The following is a 17,799-nucleotide window of genomic DNA, read 5'->3' on the forward strand; positions in this document are numbered from 1 at the left end:
CCACTTTCAAATATCAGCAAATCCCAATATAGGGACTGAATACTCATCTCCATTGGCAATGGTGTCCAGGGAAAGAGGTGGTCCGTCCATTAGCATGGATTTAATTGATGTAGGGTTTTGATATAGATCAACACCCTCCCCCTGTAATTAGGATAAGGAATCAGTGAAGTCTATAAAGCACAGGTGTAATGTCCTACACACGGAAAGATCCTGTAGCAGATGACCATGATGTGCACTAACTGATGCTTCTGAGGAGCTGCTGAGGGTAGCCCACCTGCCACTGCACAATTTGCAGACTATATGCGCATGGATAATTTTAGTAAAGTGCACACCTGAGAAGAAAGATATCGCTGATGCTGCTTCGGGATGTAGAAGCTGGTGATCCAAAAGGACTCCCAAGACTGTGACCCTCACTGAAAAAGAGGAGAGAGCAGCTATCACCCAGCAAACTCCTCTGAACCTTTCCCCTGAACACAGGCCTCTCCTCCACTATATGTATTTATTATTATAACATTATTAAACATTAAACATTATTAAGGCTGCAGAGTCAAGAAGTCAGAAGTTAGGAACTGCCCAGAATTATGGTTGCCTGATCAACCTTAATCTGACCCATGTATGTGTTTGCATTATGATACAGACTTCACATATGACTTTTTCTACAGATGCCAAAGCCGACAAACAGAACAACAGACAAACTGACACAGCCAACTGACGAACAGAATCCTTACTGATCAGGGTCAAATCTGGTTATGGCACAGAGACCCCTCTCATTCTATTGGCAATGATCTACCCACATTGAATTAAGAGGAGGTGTCCATACCAGTATTAGCTCTACCAGCTGCCTTAGGGTACATATACACTGCAATAAAAAACCCACAGCACCAAGCCTCAGAGCTTTGGTCAATTGACTTGGGTTCACAGGGCTCAAGCTGCAGGGTTAAAAAAAAAAAAAAAAAGCAATATAGATGTTCGGGCTGGAGCTGGAGCCCAGACTCTCAGACCCAACCCCATAATGGCATTTCAGACCCCAGCCTCCAGCCTGAACCCAAATGTCTACATTGCAATTTTTAGCACAGCAGCCTGAGCCCTGGGAACCCAAATCAGCCGGCCTGGGCCAGCTGTGGCAATGTAGAGGTACCTTTAGAAACAATCACAATCACGCAAGAGCCATATCAAGAATATAAGGCACCACGCTTTGATGGCTTCATTCTTTTCTGTCAGAAACAACCCAGAGGGAATTTTCTGGCAGTAGTTCTTCAGCCCTGCAGATCCACTTGTGTGGGGAGCCGCTGGGAGCCTTTCTTACACCAGCCCCTGTTCAACCTGTATATGAGATCACTTGGAGAGTTAGAGAGACACTCTGAACTAAAGAGTGTTCTTTATGTGGATTTCCCACCTATTCAAAAGCATGTATTTATTCTACTTATAGACTTCCCTAAGGTGTCCATCTGAGTGCCTCAGACATTAATAAAATAAATCCTCATAACACAGCTGGAAAGGAGAGAAGCATTAACTTCAGTGGGACTAAGCCTGGTAGAAAGTGTTTGCAGGATCAGGTTCTAAATTAAAAAAAAAAGCATTACAGGAAATGCAATAGAGAATACAAAACTGAGGAAAAGAGAAAACTGCTCTTAAGAGAGCATCATTTCTTGGACAACTTTGATCTCAGTCATCCCCCTTTGATCTCAGTCATCCATGGCCCTTAGTAATGGCAAAGTGCTACCGAAGAAACCTTGACTGACGTGGGACTAGGGGGAGTGGGCTCAATAACTTCCTTGCATCACAGTGACGTTCCAAAACCTACTTATTTCCCTCCAGCATTATCTCCCGATATAAACATGATCACTCAGAAGGTGGAGTCCAAAAACTACAATGTAATTTGGCTTGGGACAGCCCATAGCAGGAGCTTCACCACAGAGAGTGATGCCTGCAGAGGAATTAAGCACACACACATATCAGTGACAAAAGGTTAAACTCTGAACTGGCTCCCTAGCTTCCCATTCACTTGAAACTTTTATGAAAAGGTCAAAAAACAATGAAATTCACAGCTAATATCTACGTTTAACATTTGTGTGTTTAACATTAAACACACAATACTGACAAACTGACAGCAGTAAGGACATTTAACATAGAGCTTTTTAAAGTTAAATTACTAGGAAAAAAGCACCCACTCTCTTTAACTTTAAAAAGAAAGAAGCCATCACAAAATTCTGGGCAGTAGTGATTTTATTGGCTGCCATAGAGCACCTCTTTTTTTTTCTTCCTACACAGTTCCAAAACAAGTGGAAAAAACTTTAAAATTTCAATACTGTGTAAAAACCCCATTTGTCACAAAGCACTGTTATTGGAATAAACACATTTTTCAAGAACTTGTCTGACTGTAAAAAATAATCCTTTGAAATAAACATTTACATAAAAATACAGTAAAATGCACTTTTCCCACCTCAATAAATAGATTTTAACTCTGTTGCCATTTGGCAATTTGAGTGAACAGCGAACTTTCAATGAAGAAAAGGCTAGAGTGAAATTTCTCCTTCTTTACTCTTACATTACATTTATTGCAATTGCATCCAGAACAATAAACCAGTAGATCATTGATTTCCTTATAGTCTTTCATTTTTATCTGGAGGGCAGAAAGGAGGAGGAGGAGAAAGAGGGGTCTATCTATAAAGATTTGCTACTCTCATACTGATCCCTAGTTTGGAAAGAAAATATGTTTTATTTTTACTAAATTTATCCAGTCCAAAGAACATACTGTTTTGAAAAACATTTTCTACATATTAGGTCACATTTAGAATAATAAAGTATACTGATCATATTCATGGTTTTTAAAACCTCTGTTTAACGTATTTTAATTTAAAAATTAAACAATCATCTTAGGATAAAAATAGAGGTTTTTAGACGATCTCTAAATGAAACAGCTAAAGTAAAGGTGCTGTTAAAAAAAAGAAAAAAGAAAAGAAAATTTTACTCTTTTTACAGATGTTGCCATTTTTAAACCCATTTACTTGAATTGTAGCTCTACTATATATACACACACAAAACCCCCCATATATTTATATTCACATATATCCCTGAACATTTTCTCAATGGTTTAGTAGACGTGTTCAAAAGTCCATTTTGTTTGCCTCTCAAATATAGACATTTCTATGGAAGACCGTTATCTTTCTACTTTCTATGATGTTTTCTTTTTTTTTAAAGTGTCATTAGTAGTCTCTATCTACTTGTGTAGATATCAGTGTCTTATTATGCTGTACATCTTGTGGATGAGCTAAATATTGCTGCATCCAGTAAATGGTGCTTTATATGCAAAACAATGGTTTCATAGCTCGAAGAAGCTGAGAGACAGATCTTTGATCAACTGTCCTTCCATGGAGCTATCTCCATGTCTGTTCATTAGCCATTTTCTGAAACAGAAAGGTATACTTAAAAATGCAGGAGACAGAACAGGGGAAAAACAAAAACAAAACAAAAGCCCCATAACTTTGTGACTTCACACATTCATTTGTATCTCCTACAATTCCTCCATTTCAAAGTGTGTGTTAAAGCTGTTTGCCATAGAGGTATGTTCAAAGATCCTTGTCAGGCTGGGTTTCAGCAGCTCGACTGAATGACATGACAGGTGTTGTGAGGTGTCATTCTTCAAGGACATCATTTGATCCGTCCCAGGATCCCTTCTGTCATAATATAGAGCCCACAGCAAAGTAATAGTGAGGATCATAGCCAGAATCTGTGTAACTCCGATAGAGATTCCTAGAAATCGCAGAACTTGCAATTGTTTCGTTCCTCTCAAGAAAGTGTACATTTTTTTACCACAACCCTATGGAACAAAAAGATAAAAAAGACAGTCAACATTATTTGGATCTGCCTCAGAGTTCCAAATGCTTATTTTTACACATAGATAGTATCTACTATTGTCCTTTTGACCCATCAAGGGTCGCATTTCTATTCTTCAAACCACGCTTTGTAATATTGCTTTGCTTGCTTGTTTTCCCTTTCCACAATCTTGTCTCAAAATCCTTTCATAGATTTAATTCACATAACCTCCCAGAGATCTGTTTGTTCCATATTTCTCTCCACTCATGACCTCTGCTCATCTGATCTGTGATCCAATCAACCTTGCTTATTTTGAAAACAAACTCAATTATTTTTTCCAATATTTAAGACAGCTCCATCAAATCTTTTCTTACTCCTCTTTTTTCTAAACGACAGACTTTAGACTTTTTAAGTCCATTGCTATAAAGCTTTTTTTAAAGCTGTTGCTATTAAGCTTTTAATAATGAGATCAACGTTTTAACTCCCTTTTGATTTTTCCAAACAGAACATATTTTTATAATACCATGAATCAAAATTAAACCAATATCCTAAACAAAGATTTGCCAAACTGTATAAACTCATCATGGCGTTCCCCAGACTCTTCAAGTTTTTTAGCTACATACATTATGTATCATATTCTTATTCTGAGCTCCTGACTTCTGTAGAAAGAGCCTAGACAGTGGATAAAATTAGTTACATTAATGCTTTTCAGTCACAGTACAAAGCCAAATGGTCTTTCCGACTGTGGAAACACTAAAGGGAGGTAACCTTTACAGAAGGATTTGTGATCAGTTTCTCCAAAGTATTAGATACAAGTAGTTTTCCTTACTCACAAAGTACATTTTTACTATTCCAGCTCTTCGTTCTTCAACTAACAGCCTCTGTTCATTGCAAAAAACCCACCCATGTATGTTTTATACTTATGGCAATTCACCAGGGCTATACTCTAAAACTAACCAGACTTTGTGCTCATCTGTACATAAAAGCATCTTTGTGATTTTTAAATTGTGAAGTCATGGACCGTTTTTATTCCTATATCTTGTACTGGGCTGAGCATCTTACTGCTACTTACCATATAGTAACATATTCAGTCTATTTGAAAACATTTTGTTCTTGGGTCATAGAATGTTTAACGCAAACTGTCAGTTACTGTAACTAAAAAACAGCAACGAGAGCAATATTGTGAAAAATTGCACTGATGAAGTTTACCAGTCCATAGCAAAGTAGCCTCCCGACACACAAAGCACTGGTGCTCATCCCTCCCCCAAAATCACTCTTCTTCCTCAGCAAACTGGTCTGAATGCCTCAGTGCTGTTCTGTCAACCAGAATTATTTCAACATTTTATACTGAAGGCCACATCACCTTCTTATTTATTGTATCTATTACCATAGCACCTAATAGCCCCAGTCATGACAAGGAGCCCATTGTGGAAGTTGCTGTTCAAACACAGAACAAAAGATGCTCCCTGTCAAAAAGAACCGCAATCGAAGGCCTTGTCTACAGTGACTAAGTAAGTCAATCTAAGTTACGCTAGTTAAGTTACGTAAGTTATGTAACAGAAGTTGACATAGCTTAAATTAACTTACAGCGGTGTCTCTACACCGCACTATATCGACAGGCGAGTGCTCTTCCATTGACTTATCGCATCTTCACCAGACCCACTAAATCGATGCCGCAGCATCGATTGCAGCAATGCCGATTTAGCTACACTGAAGACAAGCCCTTAGCATCTTATTGAGGTGATCTCTGCATGTAGCTCCTCTCCTCCCATTCATGATGACATAATATCCCAGCATGCAGCTACAGCCATTCCTGACATGGAAAAGTACTATTAAGAAATTATTGCATTTCACTTGTTTTTAAAATGTAAAATCAAGGCAGAGTCCAGATCACATGACCACTGAGCTCTCTGCAGACCATCACCAAGTGCTCCTTGGACCACAGTCTGATAACTGCTGATGCAGACAATTTTACAGGAAAACACCCAAATCAAAATATCCAAGGCTAACTGTCTTCTCTCTGCAGAAAAAATAAGTAAGTAGCCTTGCAGAATCTTCCTTGAACCAGTCTCTCTTGAGAAAGAGGAGTTTTGGGGAGAGTTGATCACACAGATTTTTAAGCCCAGGCATCCAGTCCCCGGTCCTGGCCAAGCATCTCATGGATCTGTGGGAAAGGGAGCTGTCCTGCAGGGATGGCCATTTTACCCTAGCAGGATGTGTCCAGGAAGAGCCACAGGCAGGGCCTTTCTGAAGCGGCTCAGTAATAACTGTACACAGGGAACCAATAGGAGGTAATACAACTGCAAACTATATTTCATCCCTGCCCAGATTTCTACATTAAAATCAATCCCAAGGGAAAGTGCTGTAGAGAGCAGCACTTCAGCTCCTTCAGTCCAACCCAACTCTATTCCACCCCTGAACTCTACAGAGATTTAAAGGTGGGTCTTCTGCACAGGACAAGTGAGGGGAAATTCACAGAGACACAGGTCTTCACAGGACAGTGTGATGGAAGCACACAGCCACTAGTACCAACAGGACACTTTGATAAGCCATCGGGTTGGTCATGTTATTTTCAAAATGTTGTTTCTGTGATTATGACCCTACTAATCTATTCCACATAGTCTTATGACAAATAAGTAACTGTCCAAAATAACAGGCTTTTAACACTGAGCATGACCACGTTAGTATTCCTGTCATGTTAAAAGCTTCCAGAAACCAAAATTTATTTCAAATGCCACCGTCATAGATGCCAGCTTACTTGACTAACAGCCTGATTCTACAAGTGCTTCACATGCAAACTCACACCGACGTCAACAGGTCCCTCACTTCGGATCTGTAATGAATAAACTATTCCATGTATTCTGAAAACATTATGTCAGAATACATTAAAGGACTTTGACATCTTTCCAGTATTAACCACAGTAATACAACACAGACTTTCAACAGTTTCATTCGGTCAATGCTTTAACAGAGGTGAGACTCAGAGCAGAACAAAAAGCAAATTTAGGCTTCTAAGAAATTTTAAAACAAAAATCTTTGCAGCAAAAGACCTTTAATTCAAACTGATACAGAACAAGAAAGTCATTTGGGCACGTTTTCCTAAGCAAAATATATTGTTTCAATTATGCTGCTCCAAATTTGTTTTTAACTGTGAAGAAACTAGCTGATTTAATATTTTCTGATCACTTATGAGGAACTAAGTGCATGCTGGTCACAGTTAAAAAATGCTTACACACAGTACTCAAATTCAGTTCATCTGCTGTCTAGAGGAAACATCAGCATCAGAGAGCAATAGCATTAATCTGTACAGCTCCTGCAGTACAGACATGTAACTAAGGCAAATTTATACCAGATCTCTCCAGGCTGCCTCCTTCCACTTAATGATGCTCTTACATTTCTGCTCTGGTTCACATTCAAATCAGTTTCCAAAACTAGACCTATCCAGCCATTCCCATTATCCCCAATTTATACATTTTATTTATGCATATTTGATATACTCAGAGTTTTTAAGTTGCAATTAAAGGACATATAAATATACTCTCCTAGGCTGAAGTAAAAATCTATGTCAAGAAGAACAGCTCTTACATTAGTGACAACACAATACCAACTATTACAATTTGTAACTATCATTCAGTATAGTATTACTTTCTCAAGCTTGCAAAGCTATAAATTTAGGGCCTTATTCTCATTTATACTATGGCCATTTTACACTGCTGGCAGTGTAAAGGGGCCCTAAAGTAGGCATAAAATACTTTTACACCCACTTTAACACTCAGTGTTGAAAAGTGGCCATAGTGTAAATGAAAATCAGATTCAAAAAGTTTAGTTCTACACCGAAAGTGACTATGTACAAATGACATCAACTTAGCTAACAGATCTGCTTCCTATATGTAATCAGAGTCCATCAGGTTATAAAAGGGAAGGATATTTACCTGTAATTTTGCTTCTCTGAAGATAACATCTTTCAGGATTCTTATGCCTGGGCCTTAGCTTCTTACCGTTAGAACAGCTGAACTCTCCTACCTCTCAAGATTATATTTTTTTAACCTAGTGAAGGCAGGTAACGAGCACACCAAGCCCACTACTGTGCTCTTACATCACCCTCTGATGACCGCTGATCTTCAAATGTTCTAGTCTATTCTTTCAATTGTACAGGAAGTGAAGCTCCCAAAAAGAAAACCAATTCACAAAGATCAACATATGCAAAAAATAATAGCTCAGAAGGCAAAAAAAAAGTGAGAGAGGAAAAATAACTCAGAAAAAGGTTACTTCCAAAATCTGCAAAGCAATGGGTGGGGAAGTAAGATTCCGGCAAGACCATATCTTCTGTGCAGCAGCGTTACAGGTAACTCATCTTCCTTTCATTAACAATGCCATCTGTGCAGGATTCTGACTCTTCAAGAATAAGACGCTCAAGACATTTCTCAAAAGAAAATTATAGCACAGCTGCATTGAGCAGCAGCTATGTCAATGACGACCATCAATCCAAACACAGACTTTTTTCAGCATAAAAAAAGACTATTAAGTTACCTCTAAAAATGCAGCATCCGGTGTTAAAGTACAAGCCTGCTGAATGAACCCAAAACTAGAGAATCAAACTCATGGGGAAAATGTTTTTGCCAACTGAAAATATGGTGCCACTTAACATGAAGCAAAAATATTTTTTGTGGTGAAAGAGAAGAAGCATGGCCTGCCTTAACTTGGAACCAATTCTGCAGCAAAGACTCCAAAATAGGATTCCTTCCTGGAAGATGAATTAATCCAATAATGTTTTGGGAATGGGGGTGGAGGGAGAACCATGTAGCGGCCTTTCAGATGTCTGTGATGGAGACAGCCACAAGCCAGGCAGTCTTGCCTTGGCATATCCTGTAAGGTTCAGATCACAAAGGTCATTGCAATGGAAAATTAGTTGCCCTATCTAAGGATGTTAGTCTGCTCCAAGTGAAACCAAAAAGACTGTGGACATCAAGCACAGGGAGAAAGGACTCATCGAAAAGAGGACATGGGAGTGGAAAGAATGTTGGCAGAACAATAGGCCATTGATGTTGACTTCTGACCCCACATCAGAGAGGAGTCTTTGATGAATCCTTAGCACCGCCTGATTCTTCTTAATTGGGTATAATAAGGTGGATCAGGCACTAGGGCCTCAAGCACTCTCATTTTATGAGGCAACGTATTCCAGTGTACAGGACAATGGGCTAAGAGTCAGGAGACCTGGTTTGTATCCTGTTTCTGTCACTGCCCTGCTATGTGACCTTGGCAAGACACTTCATCTTTCTGTGCTGCATTTTCCCAGTCAGTAAAATGGAGATAATGATACATAGCTTTCCTTTCTAAAATGACGTGAGATCCACAGTTGAAACTCTCTACATAATAGTGATGTATTGATTCTATAAATCAAGACTGGGTGTCTTTCTGAAAGATACACTTAGTTCAACCATCAGTTACTGTGCGTAATGTCGAATGACATTCTTTGCCTTGTGCTAAGGAGGTGGTTGGACTAAATGATTATTATGTTTCCTTCTGGCCTTCCTCCTAGGAATTCATGAATTGAACTGTCTCCAGGAAAATAACCTTCCATATCTTAGGAACTCAGTTCCCTGGAACTGAGTGGCTCAAAAGAAGATTTCATCAGGGTTGCATTAAAAGTGTCAAGCTCCAAATGAACCCAAAACATACTGCAATTAAATAAACCTAGTCAAATAAAACAAGGTGGTGGTACTCAAACAGTTTTTGTACAAGGCAGATCTGATTCCACCACATGTTAAACCTTTTCCACTCAGAAAAGAAGATCCTTCTGGTAGATGGCTTCTGAGATGTCTGAAGGACAAGAGACAGCTATCTACTCAGACACACCATAATTAAAGACTCAGTCTTGCCAGGAGCCAAGCTGTAATAGACTGGGATGGGGTGATGTGCCCTGATTCTGAATAATGATCTGAAGCCAGATTTTCAGCCCGGTGGGATCAGCATGAAAGCAGAGTACTATACCTGTCTGGGCTAGGATGGCGCTCTTAGAATCAATATAACTTTTGGCTAATGAGTTTTGTTCAAAACCTTTGGTATCAGAAGGAAAAGCACACAGGAGACCATTTTCCCCAGTGAGTGGAGAAAGCTCCTCCTTGCTAATGCAGTCTTTTCTCAGTGACATGAGCTTCCTGAAGCTGCTCTAATTTACACCAGTTACACTTGAACATCCTACACCATTCCCATTTCTGAACTGAGTGTAGCTTGAGAGGAATGGAGAATTTTATGCTAGATTTTCAGTTCAGCAATGTCACTAAATTAAACAACAAACAAAAACAGGCAAAACTTTATGTAGGCCAGACAATGCTTTGTACCCTGCTCTGCTATAGTCAACAACAGAAACCTAAGTTAACTATCAATCCTAGTCTCAGAAGAGTATTAATATTATTGATGATGACGATGATGCTAAAGAGAAGGAAGTAGCCAAAACAGAGACCATACAGCTTCTGTCTCACTGAAGCACAAGATGCACATTGGGGGAAGATCATTGGCAGCAGAGATAGTGTTTGCCAAATAGCAAAAATTGCACCTTTAAATTTCTAAAAAGTCTATTGTAAGTAATGGAGTTTTTAAAAACCATGATTTTAAAAAGTGCTTGGCAAATGTTTCTTCATCATCCTCAAAGTGGAAAAAATCTGATTTCACACTTCTTCCAAAGGAGAACACATTTAACTACTCATTTATTCAGATTTAAATGTGCTTTAACTTCAATGTCCTGGCCAATAAATATATTCACTTTACAGGGTCCCTCCCTCCCCCCTTCCACTCACAGAAATTGTAAAAGAACTCTTGAAAGAGGACTAGTCTTGCTTCATATTATTATTAACATTAGCCTTGATTAAACCTTATAAAAATGCAAAGGCAGGTCTGTTTCATGCAATATTTATAATATTATTTTAATATGCATAATCTTTGCTCAAACTCTCCAAATGTCCAAAGTGAGCTAACAAAAGTAAAGTGCCAAAAGAATGCAACATCACCAAGAAATCCTGAATAGTAAATTACAAAGTTATTGCTATAATTTTATGTCTTAAGTGTAAAGTTAAAAGTTACTCTGACTCTTAGTATTTTTTCATTGTTTAAAAACAAAAACAAAATAAAACTTTTACATGCTTTTAATATTTGGTTGTTTTTCAGACAGAATATGATTGTTATGTTCAAATAGAAACTACAACCATTCCAAGATACTGTCAATTCTAAGAAATTCAAGTGATCTAAGTTTTGAAATAGGATCAAATGCTATTCCTGACTGCCACAAACTCAAACTTATTTCACATACCTAACATACACATGGAGGCAAATGTACATTTGTTCTCCTCTCAAAGCCTTTTTTCACATTTAAATATACAACGTTCCCGATGCCTCCATCTTGGAGACATCAATCATAGTACTATTGAGAGCACAACTAATGATTTTCAGCTTTCTGCCAGCGTAAGTGATAATGCCTGCAAAAACAGCATACTTTGATGAGGCAGGCTCAAGAGCAAGTCTGCATGAGAAGAGATAAGAGCATCAGTAATGAAAGTATTTTCTTAATTTTAACATATTTTGATCTTGCACACACTGATGTGTTTGTTCAAGTGATGCTATCAATCTCTTCAGGTTCAAATGTATTCCCTCTCATTATCCATTTTTTATCCTTTTAAAAAAATATTATATACAACTCAGCAACAATAGTGTAGACCATAGAAAACAACTGCTTTGGCATAAAGTCTCCATTTATGTTCACATTGGAGTGACTGTGTTATTTGTCTGTGTGCATGATCCCTGCTGGCTGAGGCATCAACAGAGCTCTTGGATTTTCAAAGGACTTGACAGAGGCATTTTCCTGTCTAGGTACTTATGTGGTCATCATCACCATAGTATCTGAGAACCTTCACAATCCTGAAATCTCTCTCCAGCCTGGTGCGTTGGAGAAACGGAATTTATCAATTAGTGTGTGGTCTTCTATGTCCATAGCCATTTGGAAGTTCAGTAATCAGCTTGCCAAAACTGGGAGACTCATGTGACTATATTATTCAATATAAAATAGCTATTTCAGGGCTTACACATGTGCAAGGTGCTAACTGCATTGCTAATGCCTTATCTCATTTCTAGGTGAACAGATATTTTGAAAGCTTCAACTGAAGGCAGGCCACAAATCCACTGATTCTGTAAGACTTTTCTATTACCTCAGTAACCAAAAAGAGGAAGTCAAATTCTTACTCTTTAAGATGATGATACCACCCTTGTAGCTTCAATTGAGTTATACCAGGAATGAATATGGCCCACTATATAAAATCTCCCCCTCCATTTCCACCCACCAACAGAATCTTTCTGCTTACCACAGCCTTTCATGAGAAGCATACCAACAGATCTATCTTTCGGAGTCCATTTGTCAATATATGCTCATACATTTGGAATGCACACCTCCAAAGTAGGAGGAGTTTCCAAAATATACAGAAGTAGGAATGGTGTGAATGTTTGAGGGCAGGGGAGAGGGAAGACATCTCTCCCTATGGTGGGAGATCCTTGCCAGAAAAGAAGGTAAAATTCCAAGGAACTCAGCAAGAACGCCAAACATTTTTCAGATTTACATGTTATGAGTTTGGAAGTCATAGGAACATGTAAGTACATACCCTTCTGAAATATTTAAGTGTAGCACTATTTTTTCCTCCCTACCTCTTGATAAAGATCACTAAGGTCCTCGTGATGTGCCTGCTTGGAGCATCCCGGGAACTCTCTAACACAACAGGAGTCAGGAGGCCAGTCCATCTCTGTCATTTCCAGCCAATCAGTGAAGTACACCACTCCACAGCACTTAAACTGTAAAGGAAACATTAGCCAAGATCAGTGACTGCAGTGTGATGCTCCCTGGTCATAAAAGCTAAAAACTGAACCAACTTTTTAAAACATGTATCTAGAACCAGACATACACAGGCTATTGTTTTTAGGTATTTTTTCTGGCAGCTCCTGTACAGAGCCTCATTTTATGGATGCCTCTGTTGTCCCTGGACATAACCAAGCCAAAAATCAGCCAATCACATAGATCTGTGATCTGTCCTTTCCCTCCCCACCAATCCCCTAGTTCAGTGGTTTTCAACCTTTTTTTCTTTTGCGGACCCCTAAAAAATGTTGACTGGAAGTGCAGACCTCTTTGGAAATCTTAGACATAGTCCATGGACCCCCAGTGGTCCACAGACCATAGGCTGATAACCACTGTTCTATGGTAACAACAACCTTTCGTGGATCACATGTTGAAAACCACTGCCCTACTTGGTGCTTCACAGAAATTGTCCTCGCCTGCAATGCTGCTGTGATTATGGGGGTAGCCAAGAGAAGTTTAATAAAAGCCAGTGGAATGGAGAATCCCTACAAAACTAGAGCAGAATAGAGGCAAATCTGGGGGGGAGGGGGGAAATGCACAGGAAGAGATGTGTCAGAGCAGGGAAAGGGACAAAAATAAGGGAAAGGAAAGAAAATGAGTAAAAAGTGAAGACAATAAAAAAGTGCTAAGAAAAATACTGAAATGGAAAAGGAAAATAGGAGGAAGGAAATTTGGGGGAAAATAAAGTATCACAGGAGACTATAATCTGTATTAGAATCATAATAGTAGGAACTCTGACCACAAAACAGGTCATAATAGATCATAAAAATCACAGTAACAAACTTACAACCTAGTGATGGGATTTCATTTTCTAGGCTGCATTCACAACAAAGAGGGCTGATGCAATGGCTCCAGATTTACTTCGTGCAATCCCCTATCCTCTATCCATTGCCTGCACACCAACACACACATTCTCTCCCACCATACCTTAGTATAGCTGTCAACCAGCACTTCTCTTTTCTTGTTAATTTTAAATTCTTCCCCCTCCCCCCACCTTCTGCTTCTCATCAGAGTCCCATTACTAAATTCTTTCTTGGTTTTCACCTACCTTTTCATTCAGGCCAAAGTCTTACTGAATTGCTGGGGAGTTTTGCCTGACTGAAGACTTCAAGCTTTGGCCCCTCATGTTATCTGCTATCGGCTTTTTTCCCTATTTGTTTTTACTTTCATTCTTCTGCTTCCCCACTGTCCTTCTCCCAACCTCAATTCTCCCTCTCTGTACCTTCCTAGCCACAAGTTCACCCTTTCTGGTTATTGGATCAGCAATTTGCTCTTAAAAAAACATAACGAGGTGGTTAGGAAAAACAGATTTCACTTCTCTCCCAAAAAGTTATAAAACACAGAAGACAGAGCTCACAGCTGATAAAAAACCTGATCCTTTATGAACTAAGAAGTTTGCGTTCCAACTTCATAAAAATGGCCCAATACACCAGTGTTCATTCATGCAGAAAATAGGTCTGATGATCACACATCCAATATCTGAGTGAGAGCAGACAAAAATAATTAGCATAGGCCCAGATATTTAGGCATTTAACTTCCATTGATTTCCTTCTTTTAAAAATCTGGCCCATAATGCTCAAAAACTGAGAACCCATCAGTTAGTGAGGCAGTGTGCTGTACTGCTGAAAGAGTTTGTCCAATTAATCTCAAACTTTCCAAAAATAATTTCCTCTGGCTATGGACAAAACACAAGAAATTTCTATTATAAAGGGCTCCTTCCCCCCCCCCCCCCCAGAGAGTCAGGGCTTGTTCTTTGGCAGGGAAGTGGATTTTTCATTTATTTAAAAATCAGCCTTTCTAGAGGAAGAGTCATTTAAGACTTACAGGGTCATTGCTGTGACACTATAATAACCAATACATAAAGGCATCTTTTTTATCTAACCAACACATACATTTAAACCAAGATATCATAAGGCAGAGTGCATGGAAATCCCAGGAATTGTTTATATTGGTTCAGCTATAGACCATAGACAGACTCTCTCAATCTACCTAAACATGAAGAACTACTGTTTCTAGTAGCATTTGAAAAGCTTTAGCAGAAAATATATTAAACTCTTCTAATCCTTTATTTATTCTTTCCTTCAGGTTCTAACACAAATACAGACTAACCAAGTGTAGCCAGGAAATGTTTAAATAAACAGGAAATCTGCAACAATGATAGATTTCAGCATTTTAACAAAGGCAACATAATGACAAGCATTAAAAAGTTCTTTTCCTGCATGTGAACATGTATCTGAAGCTAATGGTTTTTAGCTTGTACATGTCCCTGTTTCTGTGACATAATAGTTCATTCTTTAAAATGAATACAGTTCTGTATTTCAGAAGGCTATAGAGCAAATATGTGAATGTTCAAGCCATGTTGGGTTTTTTTTCCTTGTGACAGGACATAAAACTGACCACTTTAATGAAACTGCAACCAAAGAGACAGTATTGGCAACTGCTTAGAAACACCCTTTCATGCTCCTTTCCAACCAATATAATGTCTCAAATATGGCAAATCCATAGAAAGGACACAACAAATCAAAGCATGCAGTAAGAGGGGAGGACAATAATACTAAACTACCATAGGACGTTCACTTTACTGTATATGCAGTGAGTCAATTTTTAATTCTTCACACTTGTATTCTTCATTTAAATAAAAATAAAGGCCTGGGTGCTCCCATCTTTGGCAGAGGAGAAGTGGTTAACTGAAGATATTATTTAAATTCAGGAACATTCTTATTTTGTATTATTGGTGGTATGTACAAGCAGTAAGTTTTAACACACACTGGCACAGATTTTTAATTAGGCCTCAAATATTGCATCCACAATTAAAGGAGCCTTCAACTGTACCTTTTTTAGACACCTATCTGATCTACAGGTGTAATCAGGTAGCTAGGTTTCTAAATCAATGCAACTGCACTCACAACGCTGGAGGTGGTTTTTTATATTGTAAGTCAGTGGTTCTCAAACTGTGGGTCAGGAACCCAAAGTGGGTCATCACCCCATGTTAATGGGGTCGCCAGGACTGGTTTAGACTTGCTGGGGCCCGGGACTGACGCTGAAGCCTGAGCACCAACACCCAGGGCCAAAGCCGGAGGGTTTTAGCCCTGGGCATTGGGACTCAGATTACAGGCCCCTGCCTGGGACTGAAGCCTTTGGGCTTCAACTTTGCGTCCCTCACCACCATGACCTCCAGCGGCTCCGGCTGGCTCAGGCATCAGTCCCCCATCCTGGGGTCATGTAGTAATTTTTATTGTTGAAAGGGGTCGAGATGCAATGAAGTTTGAGAACCCCTGTTGTAAGTCAATGCTTTTCAACCTTTTTTCATTTGTGGATCCCTAAAATATTTCATATGGAAGTGCAGACCCTACTGGAAATTTTAGACAGTCTGTGGACCCCCAGGGATCTGCAGACCACAAGTTGAAAACCACTGTTCTATGGTAACAACAACAACCTTTCATGGACTCCTTAGACATAGTCTGCAGACCCCAAGGGGTCCACGGACTCCAGGGTGTAAACCTCTGTTGCAAGTCTTTGTCAGTCCAGTTAATGAAATATGATATGTATACAGAACTAATGCAGCTATAGTGCATCCTTGGAATTATATATAAATAATGTAAGTTACAAGAAAAAGGGAGTGAAATTATGAAAATACACAATTCCTGTGTATTTGTCTAGAACTTACAAGAATTTGAGAGGCTGTGTGCCAATAGCTTTCAAGGACTACACCAAAATATAAGCCCTCAGTTAGCTTGCAGAAAAAGCCTCACCTTTTTATTTATAACTAAACCTTTTTCCATCAAACAGATAAGTAGCACTTTGTGCATACGTACCATTACATTTCATGAACTGACTATCTTCTTACCTCCCTCTGAAAGAAATTCCAAGCATGAGTAAGCCACTGGTATCTAGGTAAGCCATAGTTGGTCATCCTGGCTTTTAAAGTGACCATATCTGACCATTGTACTGGGACCTGAAAAGAAGAGACAAAGTGTTTCAAATAACTAGAGAGATTGAGAGTTCTGCAATAAATCAATCATCTTGTGCCTACAGAACCAGTGTTTTCATCTATGCTGAGATTCTAAATACAAGTTACTTTGGATGTGCCATCTCAATAAAAAAAGAAAATAAATGTTTCAATTTTAAACATACATAGCTTTATTTGCATTAATAGAAATAGTGAGAAAAATATTGTTTTTGTCATTTGCTTGTTTAGAAATACATGTATGGCAATAGGGGATCTAGATATCAATAAATAAAAATCATACATTTTAGAGCGTTTCCAAGGGTTATGTGGAAATTTCAATTAAATGATTATCAACTTGTATCTCACAAAAGTCCAGTGAAGTCAGTGAACCCCAGTGAAATCAACAGGCAGCAGCTTTAAAACAAACGTAACAAAGTACCTCTTCACACGATGCACAGACAACCTATGGAACTCGATGTTCTGAAGGCCAAAAGTATAACGGGATTCAAAAAAGAGTTAGATAAGTTCATGGAGGATAGGTCTATCAATGACTATTAGCCAAGATGGTCAAGGATGCAACCCCATTCTCTCTGGGTGTCCCTGAACCTCTGACTGCTAGAAACTAGGACTGGATGACAGGCAATGGATCACTCAATAAATTGCCCTGTTCTGTTCATTCCCTTCGAAGAATCTAGCTCCAGCCATTGTCGGAAGACAGGATACTGGGCTAGATGGACTATTGGTCTGACCCAATATGGCCATTCTCCCATTCTTATTCCATTGACTTCAGAGAGTTTTGAATCAAGTCCAGCGTGTACAAGTGCATCCTGCTTCAAGAAATTAAACATTAACTTTCTACATGATAGTAACTTCTGTTCAGTAAGCCTTTTTTCCCATTTTTTGGAAATATTTTCTTGTCAAACAGTTATTGGGAATTTTTTTTTTAATTGGACTATTTTAATTGCATGTCTTGCTTCCTCTTTTATTTCAGACCCAGACATCAGGAACATTGTGAGAATAACAAAGTAAGCAAAGGTTGTTATAGTTGACATAAAAGTAGTCAACGGTAAGATTAGAAATTGACTTCTGTTTCAGCTGTTTCACCAATTTTATTGTGCACCAACCTAACAAAGGAGTTGAG

General features: G+C 38.8%; 1 protein-coding gene across 1 annotated transcript in view; it reads right to left on the reverse strand.

Moving 5' to 3' along the window:
- Window positions 1–3,505: 3,505 nt before the first annotated feature.
- TSPAN12 (tetraspanin 12) overlaps window positions 3,506–17,799 on the reverse strand; it is a 58,977-nt gene continuing 44,683 nt past the window's right edge. The window contains exons 5-7 of the mRNA XM_077807830.1: window positions 16,557–16,664; window positions 12,505–12,648; window positions 3,506–3,820 (exon numbers count right to left, since the gene is read on the reverse strand). Of these exons, the coding sequence (XP_077663956.1) occupies window positions 3,515–3,820; window positions 12,505–12,648; window positions 16,557–16,664 (558 nt within the window). The 3' untranslated portion in view covers window positions 3,506–3,514. The remainder of the gene's footprint in view (window positions 3,821–12,504; window positions 12,649–16,556; window positions 16,665–17,799) is intronic.

Source organism: Eretmochelys imbricata, chromosome 1 (genome assembly GCF_965152235.1).
Source record: "Eretmochelys imbricata isolate rEreImb1 chromosome 1, rEreImb1.hap1, whole genome shotgun sequence".
Lineage (NCBI taxonomy): Eukaryota > Metazoa > Chordata > Testudines > Cheloniidae > Eretmochelys > Eretmochelys imbricata.